This window comes from Nelumbo nucifera, chromosome 2, assembly GCF_055504915.1.
Source record: "Nelumbo nucifera cultivar China Antique chromosome 2, China Antique-T2T, whole genome shotgun sequence".
NCBI classification, from domain to species: domain Eukaryota; kingdom Viridiplantae; phylum Streptophyta; class Magnoliopsida; order Proteales; family Nelumbonaceae; genus Nelumbo; species Nelumbo nucifera.
The window spans coordinates 6581884-6598311 of record NC_142650.1 but is presented as its reverse complement, the minus strand read 5'-3'; the positions used below and the strand labels follow the sequence as shown (position 1 = coordinate 6598311).

The following is a 16428-nucleotide window of genomic DNA, read 5'->3' as shown; positions in this document are numbered from 1 at the left end:
AACTTTATTTATGCATAACAAATGGTTCAAGGGACTACACAATAGACTTATTCATGGGCGGGGCTCGGACTTGATTGTTGTCGATATTTAAATGAACCCGGCCCAAAATATGAGCCCAATACGAACTATATGTATGCCTAAAACCCAGCCTGTGAACAGGTCCCCCACACAACCCGCCCGGGGGTAGCCAATCTCCAAAACTCTCTGCTACAACTAACCAAAGAACTTATCAATTGAGCCACCATAGATGCAAATTATATATGTATAATAACATGCAACCGTCCTATTTTATATGAACCTTGGCAACTAGTTCCTCTTCTTCCTACCATCGGTTATAATACAAGACCTAGCCAAAACAAATTAGGCATGATTGGAAATTGGTCAACCATTGGACAAATTCCATTTTTTATATCATTGTCTATAAGAGATCCTTAGAAAATATCCCAGCCTCAATTTCTTACTTTTCCGCAAGGTTATGTTTGGTCTGATAAACTAAGAGAGAAGCATAAAAGTTGAGAGAAAATTCATTTAAAAATTGTAAAATTCATTAAGATCTTTTCTTGTTTTTGTTTTCTATCAAATCAAACACAATTTAAATGATAAATGATTTATTTCATGAGGTTCAGAAATCAAAGCCTACTTCAAATCTCATCGATTTTGGTTAAAGAAAGCTTGCCTGAGGGGTCCTTAAATACAGCTTATGTGGCTGAACCGAATGTGCAGTGAATAAAATTCAAGTGGTTGTGACTTGTGAGCTCCTTGATGGCTGCAGCTGAAATTGAGTGGATCAACATCAACGTTTAATTATATTTTTGCAAAAAAAAATAAAATAAAACGTTTAATTATATTTTATTCGCTAAAAGACAAAACAGTAAATTCATTCAGTTCGGGCACTTGGGTCGTTGTCAATAGATTAAATAACCATGCATGTTACCATGAGATAGTTCATGCAATAATATATTTTGGAAAGCTCTTTTGGTTAAATGCAATAATCTACATGTCAGTTTCATTTATTGAAAGCGTTTCAATTGTTTCTTTTTTATGGAATTTTCTGCCAATTTCTGAAAAAAAAAACTGCCATTTTTTTTTCTGAACTGGGTCAGTCCTAACATGATCCTAAGGTCAATCCTCACAATCTCCAACTGTTGACGACTCCATCATAAAAATAAGTCGGGCCAACTTATATCGGGTTGAGGTCAATCCTAACATGATCCAATACCCCAATAATCCAACCTTAAAATCAAGATTCAAATTATCAAAATGCGTATTGGCCTGTGTCGGTGTTTTCTTAATATTTTATTTATTTATTTTTTTAAATTGGTTTAAGTTTTGATTACTTTATAAACTATGGTCTGACTTGATACAACCTCTGTAGGAATGCATCGGGAAGCTACCAGCACAATATGTATTGGCCAATACTTATCTATGCTTTCAACTTTGCTTAAAACTTTAGGTTGAGTTCAGGTTGGTCTCAGGCTAGTTAGACTTATTTGCCAAATGTACTTATTTCTTAGATTATGAGGATTCATGTTAATTTAATATTAGCATTATTATGTGTAAAAGAACATAATTATCATATATTTTAAATTTAAAAATTTTGACATAATTTATAGATAAAATACATGTATAAATAAATACTTATAATAAAATACACGTAAATATATAAAAATATACACTTATAGATGCATGGTCGCATATTTATACTTACACGAATGAATATGTATACACATGTAAGTACTTACTTGCATAAATTCATATTTATATAATATTTATTTATATATGCAATATGAAGTTAGGTCAGGTTTGGGTTCGATCAGGTTGATTAAGGCCATAACCCTAACCAGAACCCAAACTTCGGCCTTGGGTTGGGTTCGGACCAACCCAACACAAGTTGCAGCTTTAATCAGATTAGATATTGGGAAAAAGTCGCATGGTCTATTCAAAAGTCCAGGTTATGGGCTTCCCTAACTTGAACTTACAATGAATTGGGATCACCTGCTAACAAAAGACATTCAAACACTCTCCCAACATGATCTGACACCATACATCTCACCATGAGCATAAAAGTGGAACTTGCTAAATGAAAAGTGTGGTGTCAGATCATGTTGGGAGGGTATTGAAACGTCTTGATCCAGACTCACCTGCAGTGGGGGAAAACACGGCTAATAGCTGGTCCTGGTCAGGCCCGTGTAGGCCCAGGTTCTGGGTTACATTTCAGGCCCAGGGTGTTGGCAAGTGGCAACAATACCCTACAGCCCCACATTCGGAACATCACCTTAATTCTTGAAGACAGGGGAGATATTCCTGATGTGCGGCTCTGGTGTTTTATCACATTTTTTGTACACCCAACACAAGATGCCCCCTGTTATCCCTTTTGTTATGGTGCCAAGTCGATATCTGCAGACCACAAAACAGTGGAAACAATATCCTACAGCCGCACATTCGGAACATCACTTTTACTTTATGTCGCAATTGATGAAGACCTTCCTGATGTGCGGTTGTAGTGTTTATTACATTTTTTGCACATCCAACACTAAGAGAGCAACTGGGCAATGAAAGGGTAGAATTGGATCTTGGAAAAAAAATAAACCGCACCTGATGTCACATGCTAACGGATCTTGGACGGAATATTAATATAGGGGAAACTTTTTTGTGGTGACGTCACTACGAGGGTAGGTGTTAATCTAATTTGAGAGGTGAAGGGATATTTTAATATAAAATGGAAAAGTCAAGGGAGGTTTAAGTCATTCTCTGGAAAAAGAAGGGAATGGTTACTGGTTAGGGATTTAGGGGTCCATTTTAACTAACGGAGTGAGTCATAGAGGACCTGGGGGACAGGTGTAAATTACATGTTGTTAGCATAATGTAGGGTTGATTTAAAATTTTAGAAACATTTAGGGTTATTCTATAATTTCCTCTAATTAAATAGGGCATGCAAGTGTATATATAATGCAAGGTTTAGATTAGGGTTTCCTTCGGCGTTTTCTTCCTCTGCGTCTCTGAACTTTGAAGCACTCTAGCCTCCGTCACAGTCGAAGAGCCTTATCCTCCAGTCGCCATGGGGTAAGAACGTTTCTTCTCCTTACTTTATGACTTGGCTTTCCGTGAATGCATCTATCCCCTTATCTTCATTTTTAATATTTCAGTCAAGCAATGAGTCTTGGCCTCTGTGTTATTAGCACTGTGAATCATGAATCGGTCTTCAATACAACTATAGAGGAAAAATAGAAAGTTTTAGTGCCTCCTGATCATCTCAGTACAATAGTTTCTGGTTAAAGTTAGCTGAGTAAACGTGTTTGTGGTATCGATGTGCCCCAATCACAGTTCACATATGTCTTCAAGTTTGTATGAAATCTCGTGTTAGCTCCATACCTCCATGGGATCAGTCGAGTTATTCTAGGGGACTCTGTTAACATGTCTGTCATGTGGTTATCGTTATTGATAAAACTCTTCCTGTTGCCCACCCATAGCAATTGGGGTATCTCTATGATTGTGAATTCCTGGAGTGTTGCTTCCAGACATGATAAAACAGAGGGAAATATTTGCAGCCTAAGTTTGGTTACTTTATTGATGGGCAGCTTCCTTTTGGTTTCTTGAGATATATAGGAGAATGGTAAGGAAATTTATTTTGGGAAGTTAGGTGTGATTCTATTGATTTTCATTGAGGCAAGTCCAGGTGTGAATTGTTTATAAAGCAGTGATATTATCTGCTACAGTTTTAGGTTGTTTTGGTACCATTGCACTGATCAACCCAAAACGTTTCTGATCATGTTACATGACAACTCATATTTTAACACCAATTTCTATTTATCAACCCTAAACTTTTCAGCAAGAAACAACATTTGTACAAAACACAACCTTAGAATTTAAAGTAGTCATTGACACGTATTGGAGTATGTCCGTCCTTGATTAAGTGAGCTTTATGAGCATAAGCTTCACAGATCAAGCCACAGTATCATACATTCATAAACTATACAAAATGTTTGATGCAGGAAAACTCGGGGAATGGGAGCTGGTCGCAAGCTCAAGTCCCATCGCAGGAGGCAAAGGTGGGCCGATAAAGCATATAAGAAATCCCACCTTGGCAATGAGTGGAAGAAGCCATTTGCTGGGTCTTCCCATGCCAAAGGCATTGTTCTTGAAAAGATGTAAGGCTCTAACTATGTGATTCTCAATCTTGGTTTTTTTTTTTTATAAAACTGACTTGAACTGTTTGCACAGTGGAATTGAAGCTAAGCAGCCAAACTCTGCCATCAGAAAGTGTGCTCGAGTTCAGTTGATAAAGAATGGGAAAAAGATTGCTGCCTTTGTGCCCAATGACGGTTGTTTAAACTACATAGAGGAGAATGTGAGTTAAATTTGAGAAAAAAAAAGAATAAGAAAACTCTGTTCAAACCTCTAAAGAGATGGAAGACAAAGAAAAACTGATTCTCTCCATTTGCTTTGTGAACCTGAAGTACTGATTAATGTGTTTGTGCAGGACGAAGTATTGATTGCTGGATTTGGACGTAAGGGGCATGCCGTGGGAGATATTCCTGGAGTTCGATTCAAGGTTGTTAAGGTATCTGGAGTATCTCTCTTAGCTCTTTTCAAGGAGAAGAAGGAGAAGCCAAGGTCCTAAGCCAAGGAAAAACTTCTCTTTACTTGCTGAGTTGTAGGATTAATGCGAAATTTCATTCCTTTGCTCATTTTCAGAAAAGCTTGATGGAGATGGTAGTTTGGATTTTCTGAACAATATTTTTTCTGTCGTAGTTCTATCCGATACAATCCCTCTCGGTCGTCTTCTTCCTTTTAATGCCTTGAATCTGTTATTTCTAGTTTTCAATTGATGGATAAGATCGGCTTCATTTTATTTTCTGTTGCTCGGTGCCCTGATTATTTCTTAAAAGTTTTCTTAGCTTTGAAACTTACCAAATATTTGATGACTAAGGCGCCATTAACTTACTCGTGTATAGATATTGTGCCAAGATCGTTGTGGCCAAGTTTACGGTAACGAGCTACTTGTTGGGACCTAGTTCCTCGTTGACACCTCCTATCACTCCTCACCTGTTTTATTACGACATCAAAACACGTGCCATTTAGCTTCTCTAGTTGGCAACATCAAGAACACGTGGTAATCAGTATTCTTACTATCTTGATCTTGCCACTTGTTCGCCAAGTAGTTGAGCATCAACTGTAATTATAAATGCCTCATGTATCCAAAAAGATATTAATGAAGGCTTTTTTCTTTCCTCTGGTTCCAAGTTACGTTAGAGCCACTGCGCTTTCGAGGTTGCGCTGAAGTTTCTCACTTCATCGCAGGTTGGTTTGATCTCATCGCAAGTTTCGCAACCTCTCTTCATCGCAATTTCAGATTTTGTCATGTTTTGGACAAATACGTCGATATAAAATTTCAAATTGTTTTGAAGTTGTCAACTGGCTCAGCTGCTCAGTTGGAAATGTCTCACTTTTTAGTGCGGTATTATGCTACATTTCGCATTTCTTATTTTAATCATTTAAATAATAAGGAATGTCAAATGCAGAATTGCAGACTTACTGTTCATTGAATCCTGCATTCATCAAAAGTGGAGGATATCGGTTTTGTGGATGGGTCTCCTCGTGTGTTAGCCCCATGGAACCCCAAAACTTAGAACCACTCTAAGCTATATTTGATTCAACTCATTAATATGGACAAGAATGGGTAAAATTGAATAGGATAAGAAAATAGTGTATGAACAAACACTTCTATATTAAAAGTGATTTTTTTTTCAAATTGGTCAGTGCCTTAGTTATATCCATCCTTAAACAAACTTGTCTAGTGGTCATAAACTGACAACCTAAGTTTCCAAAATTGTCGCCTTGATGTTTACTAGTGGATGGTCCGTTCGATTGGCATAAGTTTTCATGATAGTTAACCAATAAACATTAATGTTGGTGCCAAGGTGTTATGTAAACCAATAAACATTAATCGTAGTGGTTTTGTAGACCTTGGGTGGTGAACTGGTGATTAATGATCGAACGAAAATAATTAAGATGGGGCATGATTGTTTTTCATGTTACAAGATGTCTCAATATTTGTGTTATGGGCAAAGTTTAAAATATCGTAACCGTTTCCATAAGAAACCGATACATGGAACATGTAAAATTCATGTGTTCCGTATCTTTTCGTATGTATCGGCCGATATGGATCTGTATCAGGCCGTTTCGGATCTATATCGGACAATACAATCCCGAAACATACCGATACAAACCGAATCATTTCGATTTCCCTTGTTCAATTAATCTATATTTAATACCGAATATCTCTCATTAATGTCTTTTATTATTTATCTATTTAAGTCTAACTTCTTCATTAATTAGTTAATTACTCCTATATTTAAGGCAAATTTAAATTTAAATTTGAATTTTAGTGCCTAAATATATATCTCTCATTAATTCTATTAATTAATGACTCTCTCTTTCTCTCTCTCATTAATTTCATTTTGTTAGTGTAAAAGCTACAAATATTTACAATAGCGAGACTCGAACCCTAGTCACCAAATTTTAATGCACTTAATTTCGCCACTAAACCAATCCAATTTGTTTAGTGTATTTACATGTATTTTTAGTTTTAAGTCAATTATTTTTCTTTTCTTAGTGGTGCTTATTAATAAATGCTGAAATTAATTATTAAAATTTATATATTAATAAATATTATGATAATTATATCGGTTATTTGAAAATTGATGTATATACATTTATATTTTAGTTTTTTTTTGTTTTTTTTTCACATTTTAGTTATTCCATCATTTTTCAACGGCTACTAATTATGTATCGATATGTCACATTTTATATAAAAGTTAAATTATGGTTTTTTACATTTAAATGATTTATTTACAATCATATAAAATTTGTAAGCATTGTTAATAATATATTTTTTATGATTTTTTTGAATTTCTTAACATATTTATGCGTATCCAAAACATATCCCAATATCTCTTAAAATTGACTTTCCAATACACCTTGCGTTTCCGATACTTTAAACCTTTGTTATGGATTGATTTTTCATTTCGAAAATAATGAGCCCTATGATAAGAATTTTGTAGACTTAGGGTGGTGATTAATGATTATTGGCATAGGATTTTTTTAAAGAATGAAAATAAATTAGATGGGGCATGATTATTTTTCATATTGCAGGTCTCAATTTTTGTGCTGAGTTGATTTTTCATTTTTAAAAGAATGAGCCCTATGCTATGACAAGAATTTTGTAGCCAAATACTCTAATAAGGCACAGAGCAACAAACCAAATATGACCTAAATTAGTCAACGTAGTTGCACACAAGATAAGCTCTTCGTGACTGATCTGAGTTTTAAACTTTGCAGCTGCACCTTTCCAGGGGATTACAATTACAATGATATCTACCGTATTTTGTGCCTTTTGTACGATAATTAAGGGCACGTCCACATAATCAATTAATCACTTTATTCAATATCTAAACAAATTTAATTGTTTAAGCATCTTATTGCATCTGTTGTTTAATAAGCAAGGTGCTAGCTGGCTGGTTGGTAAAGACTTGGCACGAAGGTTGGGTTTGGGGGAGGGATGATTATGGGTTCGAGGATGGGCTACCCCGTTGTATAGCCCCATGGAGCCCAAAAAATGTTTAATATGAAACTGTTGTTTACATTTATTTCTATATTTTCAAAGTACTGGGTAAAGACCCAAAACCTGAAACTGGTTTGGACTTTGATTTATCTAAGTGATGATATAATTCAAATTATTGATAATCTCGATACTCAATTTTTGCACTAAGTTCAAAATATTGCAACGTCCCTGTGGTTGCAAAATTTGCACGACCATTCCAAGATCAACAATGCATGTTATATTAAGCGTTTAAACTTTAAGATTTCAATCATTAATCATTAATAGCTAACATTCACTTTCCACTGTCAACCTGTCAACGGAAAAATTAAGCAAGAGTTTAGATGGTACAAAATTCTCAGATACGCAAAAATCGAGCATCAATATTTTGAGCCTTGCAAATGACCCACTTGGGTTCTCTTTTGCGGAGACCTCAGTATTTTACTCTATTTTACTTCTACAAAAAAAGAGCCAAACATGAAGCAGAAGCAAACCAGAATTACAACGATCCTACTTGCACTTCCCATGTATTTACACTGGTGCAACGCAAACTCAGCCATAGGAAATAACAAAAAAAGGGAAAATCTCTCGGCATAGTTAAAGAAATCGACGTTGAGGTTCAGCTCCAAACTTCGTCCGTTATGCTTTGTGTTTTTCTTTTAATTCCGTTGGGATTATTATTACCATCAAGTTGTAAAAGAGGACCCTTCTTCACCACCATAACTAGAAGCTCTTTCACTGCATCCACATTCAGATGAAAAGTTGTTGTACGCCTGTTCTAATGATCTATACTTGTTCAACATGAAACAAATTTTCCTTCCCGTCAGAAATATGACGTCCATGAAGTTGTTCAAGACTTGTGTCAATAGCGAATACATGCCCCTGCCCCTTGCTTGCTGCAACCAGTTTACTCTTCAATTTATCTTCGCTTCCATTTTCTGCAATGAAACCAGAAATTAAACCCTGTGTAAATCTCAGGCAGTTCTTCAATTTCACTAGTTTTTTATCAGTTCTCCGTACCATCTCTAGAAGACACCTGAACCTCTGAGGATACGCAATGACGATCATCTGCAGGCGCTGAAGTACCAGACAACTTAGGTGAAGCCTTTGATGATTCATGATGGTGCGATGAAGATGTAGACTTCATGCCTAACGTAGTAGGGTGTAGCATTCCAGCATGCTGGATCCCAGGGCCTCTTACCGTATTTGCAGGCTGAATCTTTCTGGGTTTTGTCTTAACAACACTCACGCTAAGGTTACCAATTCCAGGTCCTTGTTTGGGCAAACCACTTCGTACTCCAGAATGAAATTGCAGACTTCCACTGGAAGTGCGCGCCAAGGATTTCTCCTGAAAAATTAAGTGAATTTTACCTTGGTGTATACTTTCCTAGAAAAGCAAATTCAAATTCACATATTGCGAACAAGGAAAATGAATACAGCATGGAAGAATCGAGCAAAAACTAACCGCATCAAAAAATCCAATTTTTGGTGATGGCATTCTAAGACCAGAGGGCTTAGCACTTCTAGAAATATCATTGGAAATTGAACGAGAAGGTATGCCAGTTACCAAGGAAGCTTTCTTGGCACACTGACTTGGCAATGCTGATTCATGATTCTCTAGCTCTGGAAGAGGCTGATCGTGTACATTTTTCTGCTGGTCTAATGCGTGAGGGGCATTAGCATCAAGAGAGAGCCCTCTGTGAGGAGAACCAATGTCAATACTGGCCTTTGAACAATTGGATCTTTGGTTGACAGTAGAAGTTGATGAAGATGATTCTGTAGACCACCCATCAATAGAGCTGGCAGGTGATATGCTCGAAGAGCGCTTAGACACAGACATCAGATAGGCTGAGAGACGAGAACTTTCAGATGTAGTTTTGTTTCTAGATGAAAGCTTCAGAGGTGTTTTGATGGTTGAACCTGAGGAAGCTGGATTCATATTTCTAGACTGAATTTTGTTCCTCCGGGAGTTGGGGGGAGACTTTCCAATAGAATCAGATGAAGTGGTACCAGATCTACTGCTGGAGGAACAAGAAGCTTTTGACTCCACTTTTGTTGTGGCAGAGGGAGAAGAAACTGAAGAAGGTTTTGGGGATGGTGTACACCTAGGGGTAACACTGCAAGGAGCAACTAAACCAGGCTTCTTGGATGGCATAGCAGATGCTCCTCTAGCTGCAAATGTAACGAGTTCAAAGTCAACTAGTTAAGTATCAAAAAAGGCATGTTCATGCATCTGGAAGACAAATTAATCTGTATTGATGGAATTCATTTTACCTGATCCAGCTTTAGCCGTAATGCTTTCCACCTTTGCACGATCCAAGGATGTTCTTTTTGTTGGTGCTGCTGAGGTGGGGTTGACATTCCCTGATATCCTGGGTGGCTTAAGAAATGATTGATTCTGTTCTCCACTTCTAGCAGCAGCCTTTCAAATCAATTAAAGAAAGTTAGATAAACCATATCCCAGAAACACCATTGTGGAGAACTACTGCCATTGCTACCATAAACAGTCAATATCAAGGCTTTATATTGATGTTAAGATTTTAAAATTGTTAGATACAACAATCCCAGATTCTCTGTTACATCTCATACAGAAAATTCAATGAGCCAAAAATTTGGCACTTCCAAAATTATTCCTCGAATACACTCCAGAGCATGAATACTGGGTGGCTTAAGAAATGATTGATTCTGTTCTCCACTTCTAGCAGCAGCCTTTCAAATCAATTAAAGAATGTTAGATAAACCATATCCCAGAAACACCATTGTGGAGAACTACTGCCATTGCTACCATAAACAGTCAATATCAAGGCTTTATATTGATGTTAAGATTTTAAAATTGTTAGATACAACAATCCCAGATTCTCTGTTACATCTCATACAGAAAATTCAATGAGCCAAAAATTTGGCACTTCCAAAATTATTCCTCGAATACACTCCAGAGCATGAATACTGGGTGGCTTAAGAAATGATTGATTCTGTTCTCCACTTCTAGCAGCAGCCTTTCAAATCAATTAAAGAATGTTAGATAAACCATATCCCAGAAACACCATTGTGGAGAACTACTGCCATTGCTACCATAAACAGTCAATATCAAGGCTTTATATTGATGTTAAGATTTTAAAATTGTTAGATACAACAATCCCAGATTCTCTGTTACATCTCATACAGAAAATTCAATGAGCCAAAAATTTGGCACTTCCAAAATTATTCCTCGAATACACTCCAGAGCATGAATACGTAATGAGCATGTGCTTAGATTTTACATACCTGTATAGCTCGTTGACGAACAGAAGACTCCTTTGTATATTTATCTGAGCCTTGCAAGCTAATACTTTGCCTCTTGGAAGTTGCTATCTGCTTCACCTGAGATTTTGGGAGAAATAAATAGCAAATTGCTCTGGGAATACCAAAATATTGACCATTAAGGACAGCTATAAATAGTACTTACCCTAGTGCGAGATGCAAGCTCCACCTTCTTTGAAGCTGAAAGGAAAAATCCACACTACTTTGAGAAAAAAAAAATTAACAACAAAAAGACATGTAGAGAGAAAAGCATAAAACATGTAAAACCATTTAATTAAACGTAACCTAGAAATTATCAGCACACCTCAGCAGATATACCCAAGCAAAGAGATGGTGGCAGACTATTTTCTAAATCCTAGATTGAGATGATCCATCTCAATTTTACATTCAAATAATTGATATGATGCATATCAAGCATGTGCAGTTTGCGCATGCAAAAGATCTTGATACTGAAGTCTGACAAAAAGTTAAAACAATTCTACAAATGGGAGAGCACACATAGCAAAATACTCACAGGGAATGCTTCTATTGGCTGGTTCTCTTGATCCTACGTTACTACTAGGAGATGATGTAGTGGACATTCCATTGGATCTTTGGATGGAAGCTCTTATATCTTCAAACAATTCAACCTCAAGGCATTCCAACGTCAAATTGTCACTATCTAATGTGGAAATTGACTCATTAGATCGCCGCATATCTTCTTGAATTGCTGGTAATGGATGTGTTTCAGCCTTCTTGAATCCATCATTTATCATTGACAGCTCCTCAGGATCAAGAACACCTGGGAAATGCTCAGAAATGAACTTTTCATTTAGGATTTTCAATGAAAATAGAAAGATGTTGCTGAACAAGAATACCTGCACTTGTAAAAAAGGCACTGTCCCAGGCTAAACTTTTGCGCAGATTACACTTGCCAAATTTTCTTGTTCTTTCAGGTTCAAAGGATTCAGATAAAGGAGGCGCCAGTTCCCCTTCCTGGGGTAAATCTGCTACATTCTTGTCGTCCTGAGCACATTCAGCTTCATACAGCTCAAGGTTGTCACGCTCCTTTGAACTTTTCAAGAATCCTATCAATTTAAGTCAAGGTACAAATAGTCTTATGTAACTCAGGTACTAAACAAAATAGGATGTCACCAAGAAATTCCTTCTCCAAGAAATATATGATGCAAATATCCTTCCACGCATGACTATACAAATTAAGATGTGACAAAAGAGAAGAAACCATGAAAGAAATATCTAGTTTCTCTAAGTTATTGAACCAATGGCAATTTCCCAATCTTTGGGTGATTCAGGTTTTCGTAAATTTGAGTTTTTAAGAATCATTTTCTACTTTGTTGATGTTGTTGGAAATTGGAATGTAGTTAATTGTCTTAACAGGTAAGCAATGACTACAAACAAGCTATTCAATTTCAGTGAACTTAAAAGTCCAACTTGATGAAAAGTTCTACGAATAAGAACACTGCCTCTTCAACAAGTTGAACATCTTCTACTCCATGACAATTTACGATCAGACCATAATGGGCCAACATCTTGAAAATATGCATATCATAAATCTAATCCTTTTACATCTCATTAGGCAAGTATGCCATTCCCATACTTTGGCTTCCTGAAACACCGGAGGTGTAATGGTATTATCTCAGTCTGGAAAGTGTGAGAACACAGGTGTGAGTCGGAAAGTGGCCACTTTGTATTAAAAAAAGAAAAAGGAAAAAGGTTAGGACCATTTCCAGTCTACCCCTCCAAAGACCACAGATAGCCGGGACTAACATTGGGTAATGGCCTTTTTTCCAGAATAGCACCAAATTAAGTCCACAACTTAAAGCACTGCACAGCTTATTTGCTTTTTACGTAGCTAAAAGAGATGAATAGCTTCAGTCAATTGGGCAGGCTAATCTAAAACGATGAAATGTATTAAGTGAAACAATCAAAACTTGTATTTACTCGTAGGCAAATCCAATGGATACATGGCTACATATTGGTAAACCTAATTCCCATATAAATATAATTCGACACCAGAATGTCCTATTCATTTTTCACCAAAAGTGCCAGTATATCCTAATCGTAAATAGACAGAGACGGGCATCTATTCATTCTATGATAATTGCAACTCGGTGCTGTTAAAGTCTTCCTTTCCCCTCAATTCCTCCAATGAAACCAAAATCTAGAAATGACAAAGCTAAAGAAAAAGGATGAAATTTCCTTTGCATTATAATTAGGTTGCCATAATTGATTTATCACAACGTGAAAGACACTGGTGATGCAGCGGACTGTTTACTATTATGCAATTTAGAACAAATAGAAAACACGATCAAGAAGCACTGCAATTTGAACAAATTATTAAAACGAAAGAGAAGTAACGGTTTTGCCCTTAAAGAAGAGAAATATAACAAAATTATAACCAAATTATATCATCGTCATCATCATCATCTGAAGCAACAACAACAAAGTTTAAGTGTCAGATGAAATAGTAAAACCCTAGAACAATGAAATATAGCATTAAAAATTGATGGGAAGGAAATAGACCAATCTATCAGAACCAAGCATCCAACGCATCTAATAGATCAAGATCAATAAAAAATAAGACTCTCAGATACCAGAAGATTGCAGGTCCGGTAAGCTTCCAGAAGGCGAGGCGATCAGACAATCGTCCTCAGAAGAAACATCGATCAGATTAACCTTATTCATTTCCACGCTGTTTTTCTCCCTTATATCCATAGCAGGTATACGGAAGGAAGAGATATAATTTCTAGGGGAATCGTGTGGAATTCCGGAATAAAAACGATGATCGGCGAAGAACAACGCGTAAAGTCACGGAGAATATAGGAACTTTCAGCTTTGAAGGCGCACTGGTTTCAGCCAAAAAACTATCAAAAGCAATAACTGAGTACCGTGCTAGTAATGTAATGAAGGAGAGCCGGAGAGAGAACCAAATCGATTGCCATTTTCCATTTTTCAAGATGTCTGTGTATTACTATCTTCTTGTATTCTTCTCTTTCCCCAAAAAAATTTAACATTTAAATGAGGACTGACAGCCCAACGGGCGGGAAATTTTGGCTACTTTGTCTATTTTCTATCTTCAATTTCTATTTTCATTCTCTCCTTTTATTTTAGCAAAACACACGAAGTTATTCCTAGGGTCCCGTTTGGGTCTGCTTCTGTATTTGGGTGAGGATCCGTGTTCGGGATAAACTATTTATGTTATAGTCACAATTCTGGTTTTTGGAACGGCCAGGTTGATTTGGTTTCTCTTATTTTCACCAAAGACAAATTTGCAAGTCATGTTTTAGTGTGGAGTCTAATTGAAAACCCCAAAAGCCCTCCTGATGAGGGGTGATTTGGCCCTCCAATGACGTGATGACATGTGGTACCTCAAAACAATCAATTGACACCTCAACATCACGTAAGTAAGCCTCGAAAGTGCCTCGGACACTTTGCAACCACCCTAGTGACCTTGATACTACTTCGGCAGGCCAAACTATGAACGGCCCTGCAAGATGTCAGTTAACGTAAGAGGCGGCCTACTTCGGCCGACCTGACCCAAGTTCGGCTAGTGACATGTCTAATGTGCTAAGCGACCTCTTCTACAAGAAAAGTGTCATCTTCGACTTACAACGCCACGTTGGAAGAGCCGATTACACGGAGTCCACCTCTAGGCATGAAAACCACCTCCAAACCAGATGCATTAGAGATCTCAAACGCACTTCGTGAGCCTCACAACAACTTGCCTATATAAAGGCATCCTCATTCATAGAAAAATGTACGCACGATTTAGCTCTCTCAAAACTCTTCGTTGACTTAAGCATCAGAGTGCCCACCCCGAGTAAAGCATCTTGAACATTCTGATCTCTTTCTTTGCAGCTTAGCTAGGCGACCTACTCAATTCGACATTCGAGCTGTCTACCAACAAGGAGTACCAAATTGTGCACCATCAATTGGCATCATTTATGGTTAGGTTACGCAGAACCCTAACCTCCCTCTACCCACTGTGAATGCACCTCTTCCACTGATCGAGCCCTTCGTGGTTCCCATTAGAGTTGATGGTTGCCAATTCAACGAGCTGGTGCAGTTCCTTCGCAGGATTAACCTACAAATGAGGACATGGGAAGGTTTTTTTGTTGCACTAGTAGGGATGCAACAGCAACAACACCAACGAGATTAGGTCGTTGGGCAAAACCAGAACTAGAACCAGTAGTCTGATGATCAGAATCAAAACCCAGGTCTCGATCGAGGAACTAAGCCAGATCACAACACCGACCGGGACTAGAGCCACCAGCTCGACCAAAGGGTTGTGAAGAAGCCACCGCAAACAAACACGCCTCGCCCCAAATGATAACGAAGATGTGGAAAAGAAAGAAGAGAAGGAAGTCACCTCCTCAACACAACTAGTGTCCTAACTTCACCACTGGTTGTTGAGATCCTAATGGCCCCATGGCCGACAGACTTCAAGGCCCCTAACTTGTAATCATACGACGAGACAACTGACCTGGTCAACCACCTCAACAGCTTTTAGGCCCTAACGTGAGATCCTAATGGCCCCACGGCCAAAAAACTTCAAGGCCCCTAACTTGGAATCATACGACGGAACAACTAACCTGGTTAACCACCTTGACAGTTTTCAGGCCCTGACGCAGCTACATAGGGCAAATGATGCGAGCCTTTGCATGGCCTTCCCGACCACCACAACTCGGATGGGGTATACAGGTATGGTCATGGGCTCTATTAAGAGTTAGAACTAGTTAGTTGACATGTTCCCCATACACTTTGCCACAAAAAAGCGATGCCCGAAGTCCGCAACCTGCCTGCTCAATGTCGTCTAGTGACTTGACGATAAGCTCTGAGACTACATCAAACAGTTCAACCTAGAGCAACTTCAAATTTTCAACCTCGACTCAGCCATCCAGTTCACCGCAGCAGTTTACGATGTCTGGCATCCCGACTTATGTTGGGAGGTCGTGTTGAACCCTCTGGCCTTCATGGAGGAGTTTTTCAACCATCATCATCATCATCATCATCATAATAATAATAATAATAATAATAATAATCATTTTTCTTAAATTAAAATATATAATAATAATTTTGGCCTTCTAATTGATACACAATTGCTATTTGATGTTGTTCATGGATGAAACAGGCATTACCTTAAAAATGCAAGTGTCAGAGGGAGTTGTAATGAGTTCGCACACTAACCTCACAGCACGTTTCAGTCGTGCATCTCAAAGATCACCCATGACAATTACAGAGATGTTCCATATGCACAGTTGAAACATGCTGTAAGGTCGATGTGGGGCGTGCTCTGTGATGAGTAAATATGAACTCAGTTGTAATAAGGCGAAGTCTAATCATTCTACCTATAGTGACTCTCATATGTGATGAAACAAAATATATCTATTGCCAATTTGTATTGATCAATCCAAAATACTTCAACTACAAATAGTCAACTAAGTGGTGGCCCAGTTGGTATGTAAACTAAATTGTCACTTAGAGATGTAGAATAAAGTCCCGCTACACTATCACTGACTTTGGAGGAG

General features: G+C 37.7%; 2 protein-coding genes across 3 annotated transcripts; one reads left to right on the top strand and one right to left on the bottom strand.

The window, feature by feature from the left end:
• Positions 1-2931: 2931 nt before the first annotated feature.
• Positions 2932-4857, top strand: LOC104594758 (small ribosomal subunit protein uS12). Its single transcript, XM_010255219.3, has 4 exons — positions 2932-3063; positions 3993-4148; positions 4222-4348; positions 4481-4857. The coding sequence occupies exons 1-4, from the start codon at positions 3059-3061 to the stop codon at positions 4619-4621; spliced, it is 429 nt and encodes a 142-aa protein (XP_010253521.1). The 5' UTR covers positions 2932-3058; the 3' UTR covers positions 4622-4857.
• Positions 4858-7945: 3088 nt separating this feature from the next.
• Positions 7946-13976, bottom strand: LOC104594757 (uncharacterized). 2 transcript variants are annotated; one of them, XM_088897088.1, is made up of 9 exons: positions 13495-13976; positions 11758-11967; positions 11415-11681; positions 11046-11080; positions 10865-10960; positions 9875-10022; positions 9168-9772; positions 8621-8948; positions 7946-8538 (listed from the first exon to the last, which is right to left on the bottom strand). In XM_088897088.1, the coding sequence occupies exons 1-9, from the start codon at positions 13613-13615 to the stop codon at positions 8387-8389; spliced, it is 1962 nt and encodes a 653-aa protein (XP_088753214.1). In that variant the 5' UTR covers positions 13616-13976; the 3' UTR covers positions 7946-8386. The 2 variants fall into 2 exon arrangements, with proteins under 2 accessions (XP_088753214.1, XP_010253519.1); XM_010255217.3 differs by having other exon boundaries at positions 9066-9772; positions 13495-13974.
• Positions 13977-16428: the final 2452 nt, after the last annotated feature.

Bases quoted from the DNA above. Each gene is read 5' to 3' on its own strand.
- LOC104594758 (XM_010255219.3), top strand. The intron at 4,149-4,221 runs GTAAGGCTCTAA...CTGTTTGCACAG, and splicing joins GGCATTGTTCTTGAAAAGAT to TGGAATTGAAGCTAAGCAGC. The intron at 4,349-4,480 runs GTGAGTTAAATT...GTGTTTGTGCAG, and splicing joins TAAACTACATAGAGGAGAAT to GACGAAGTATTGATTGCTGG.
- LOC104594757 (XM_010255217.3), bottom strand. From the start codon at position 13,615: ATGGATATAAGGGAGAAAAACAGCGTGGAAATGAATAAGGTTAATCTG. The intron at 11,081-11,414 runs GTGAGTATTTTG...TTTTCCTTTCAG, and splicing joins AGCCAATAGAAGCATTCCCT to CTTCAAAGAAGGTGGAGCTT. The intron at 9,773-9,874 runs GTAAAATGAATT...TTACATTTGCAG, and splicing joins TACGGCTAAAGCTGGATCAG to CTAGAGGAGCATCTGCTATG.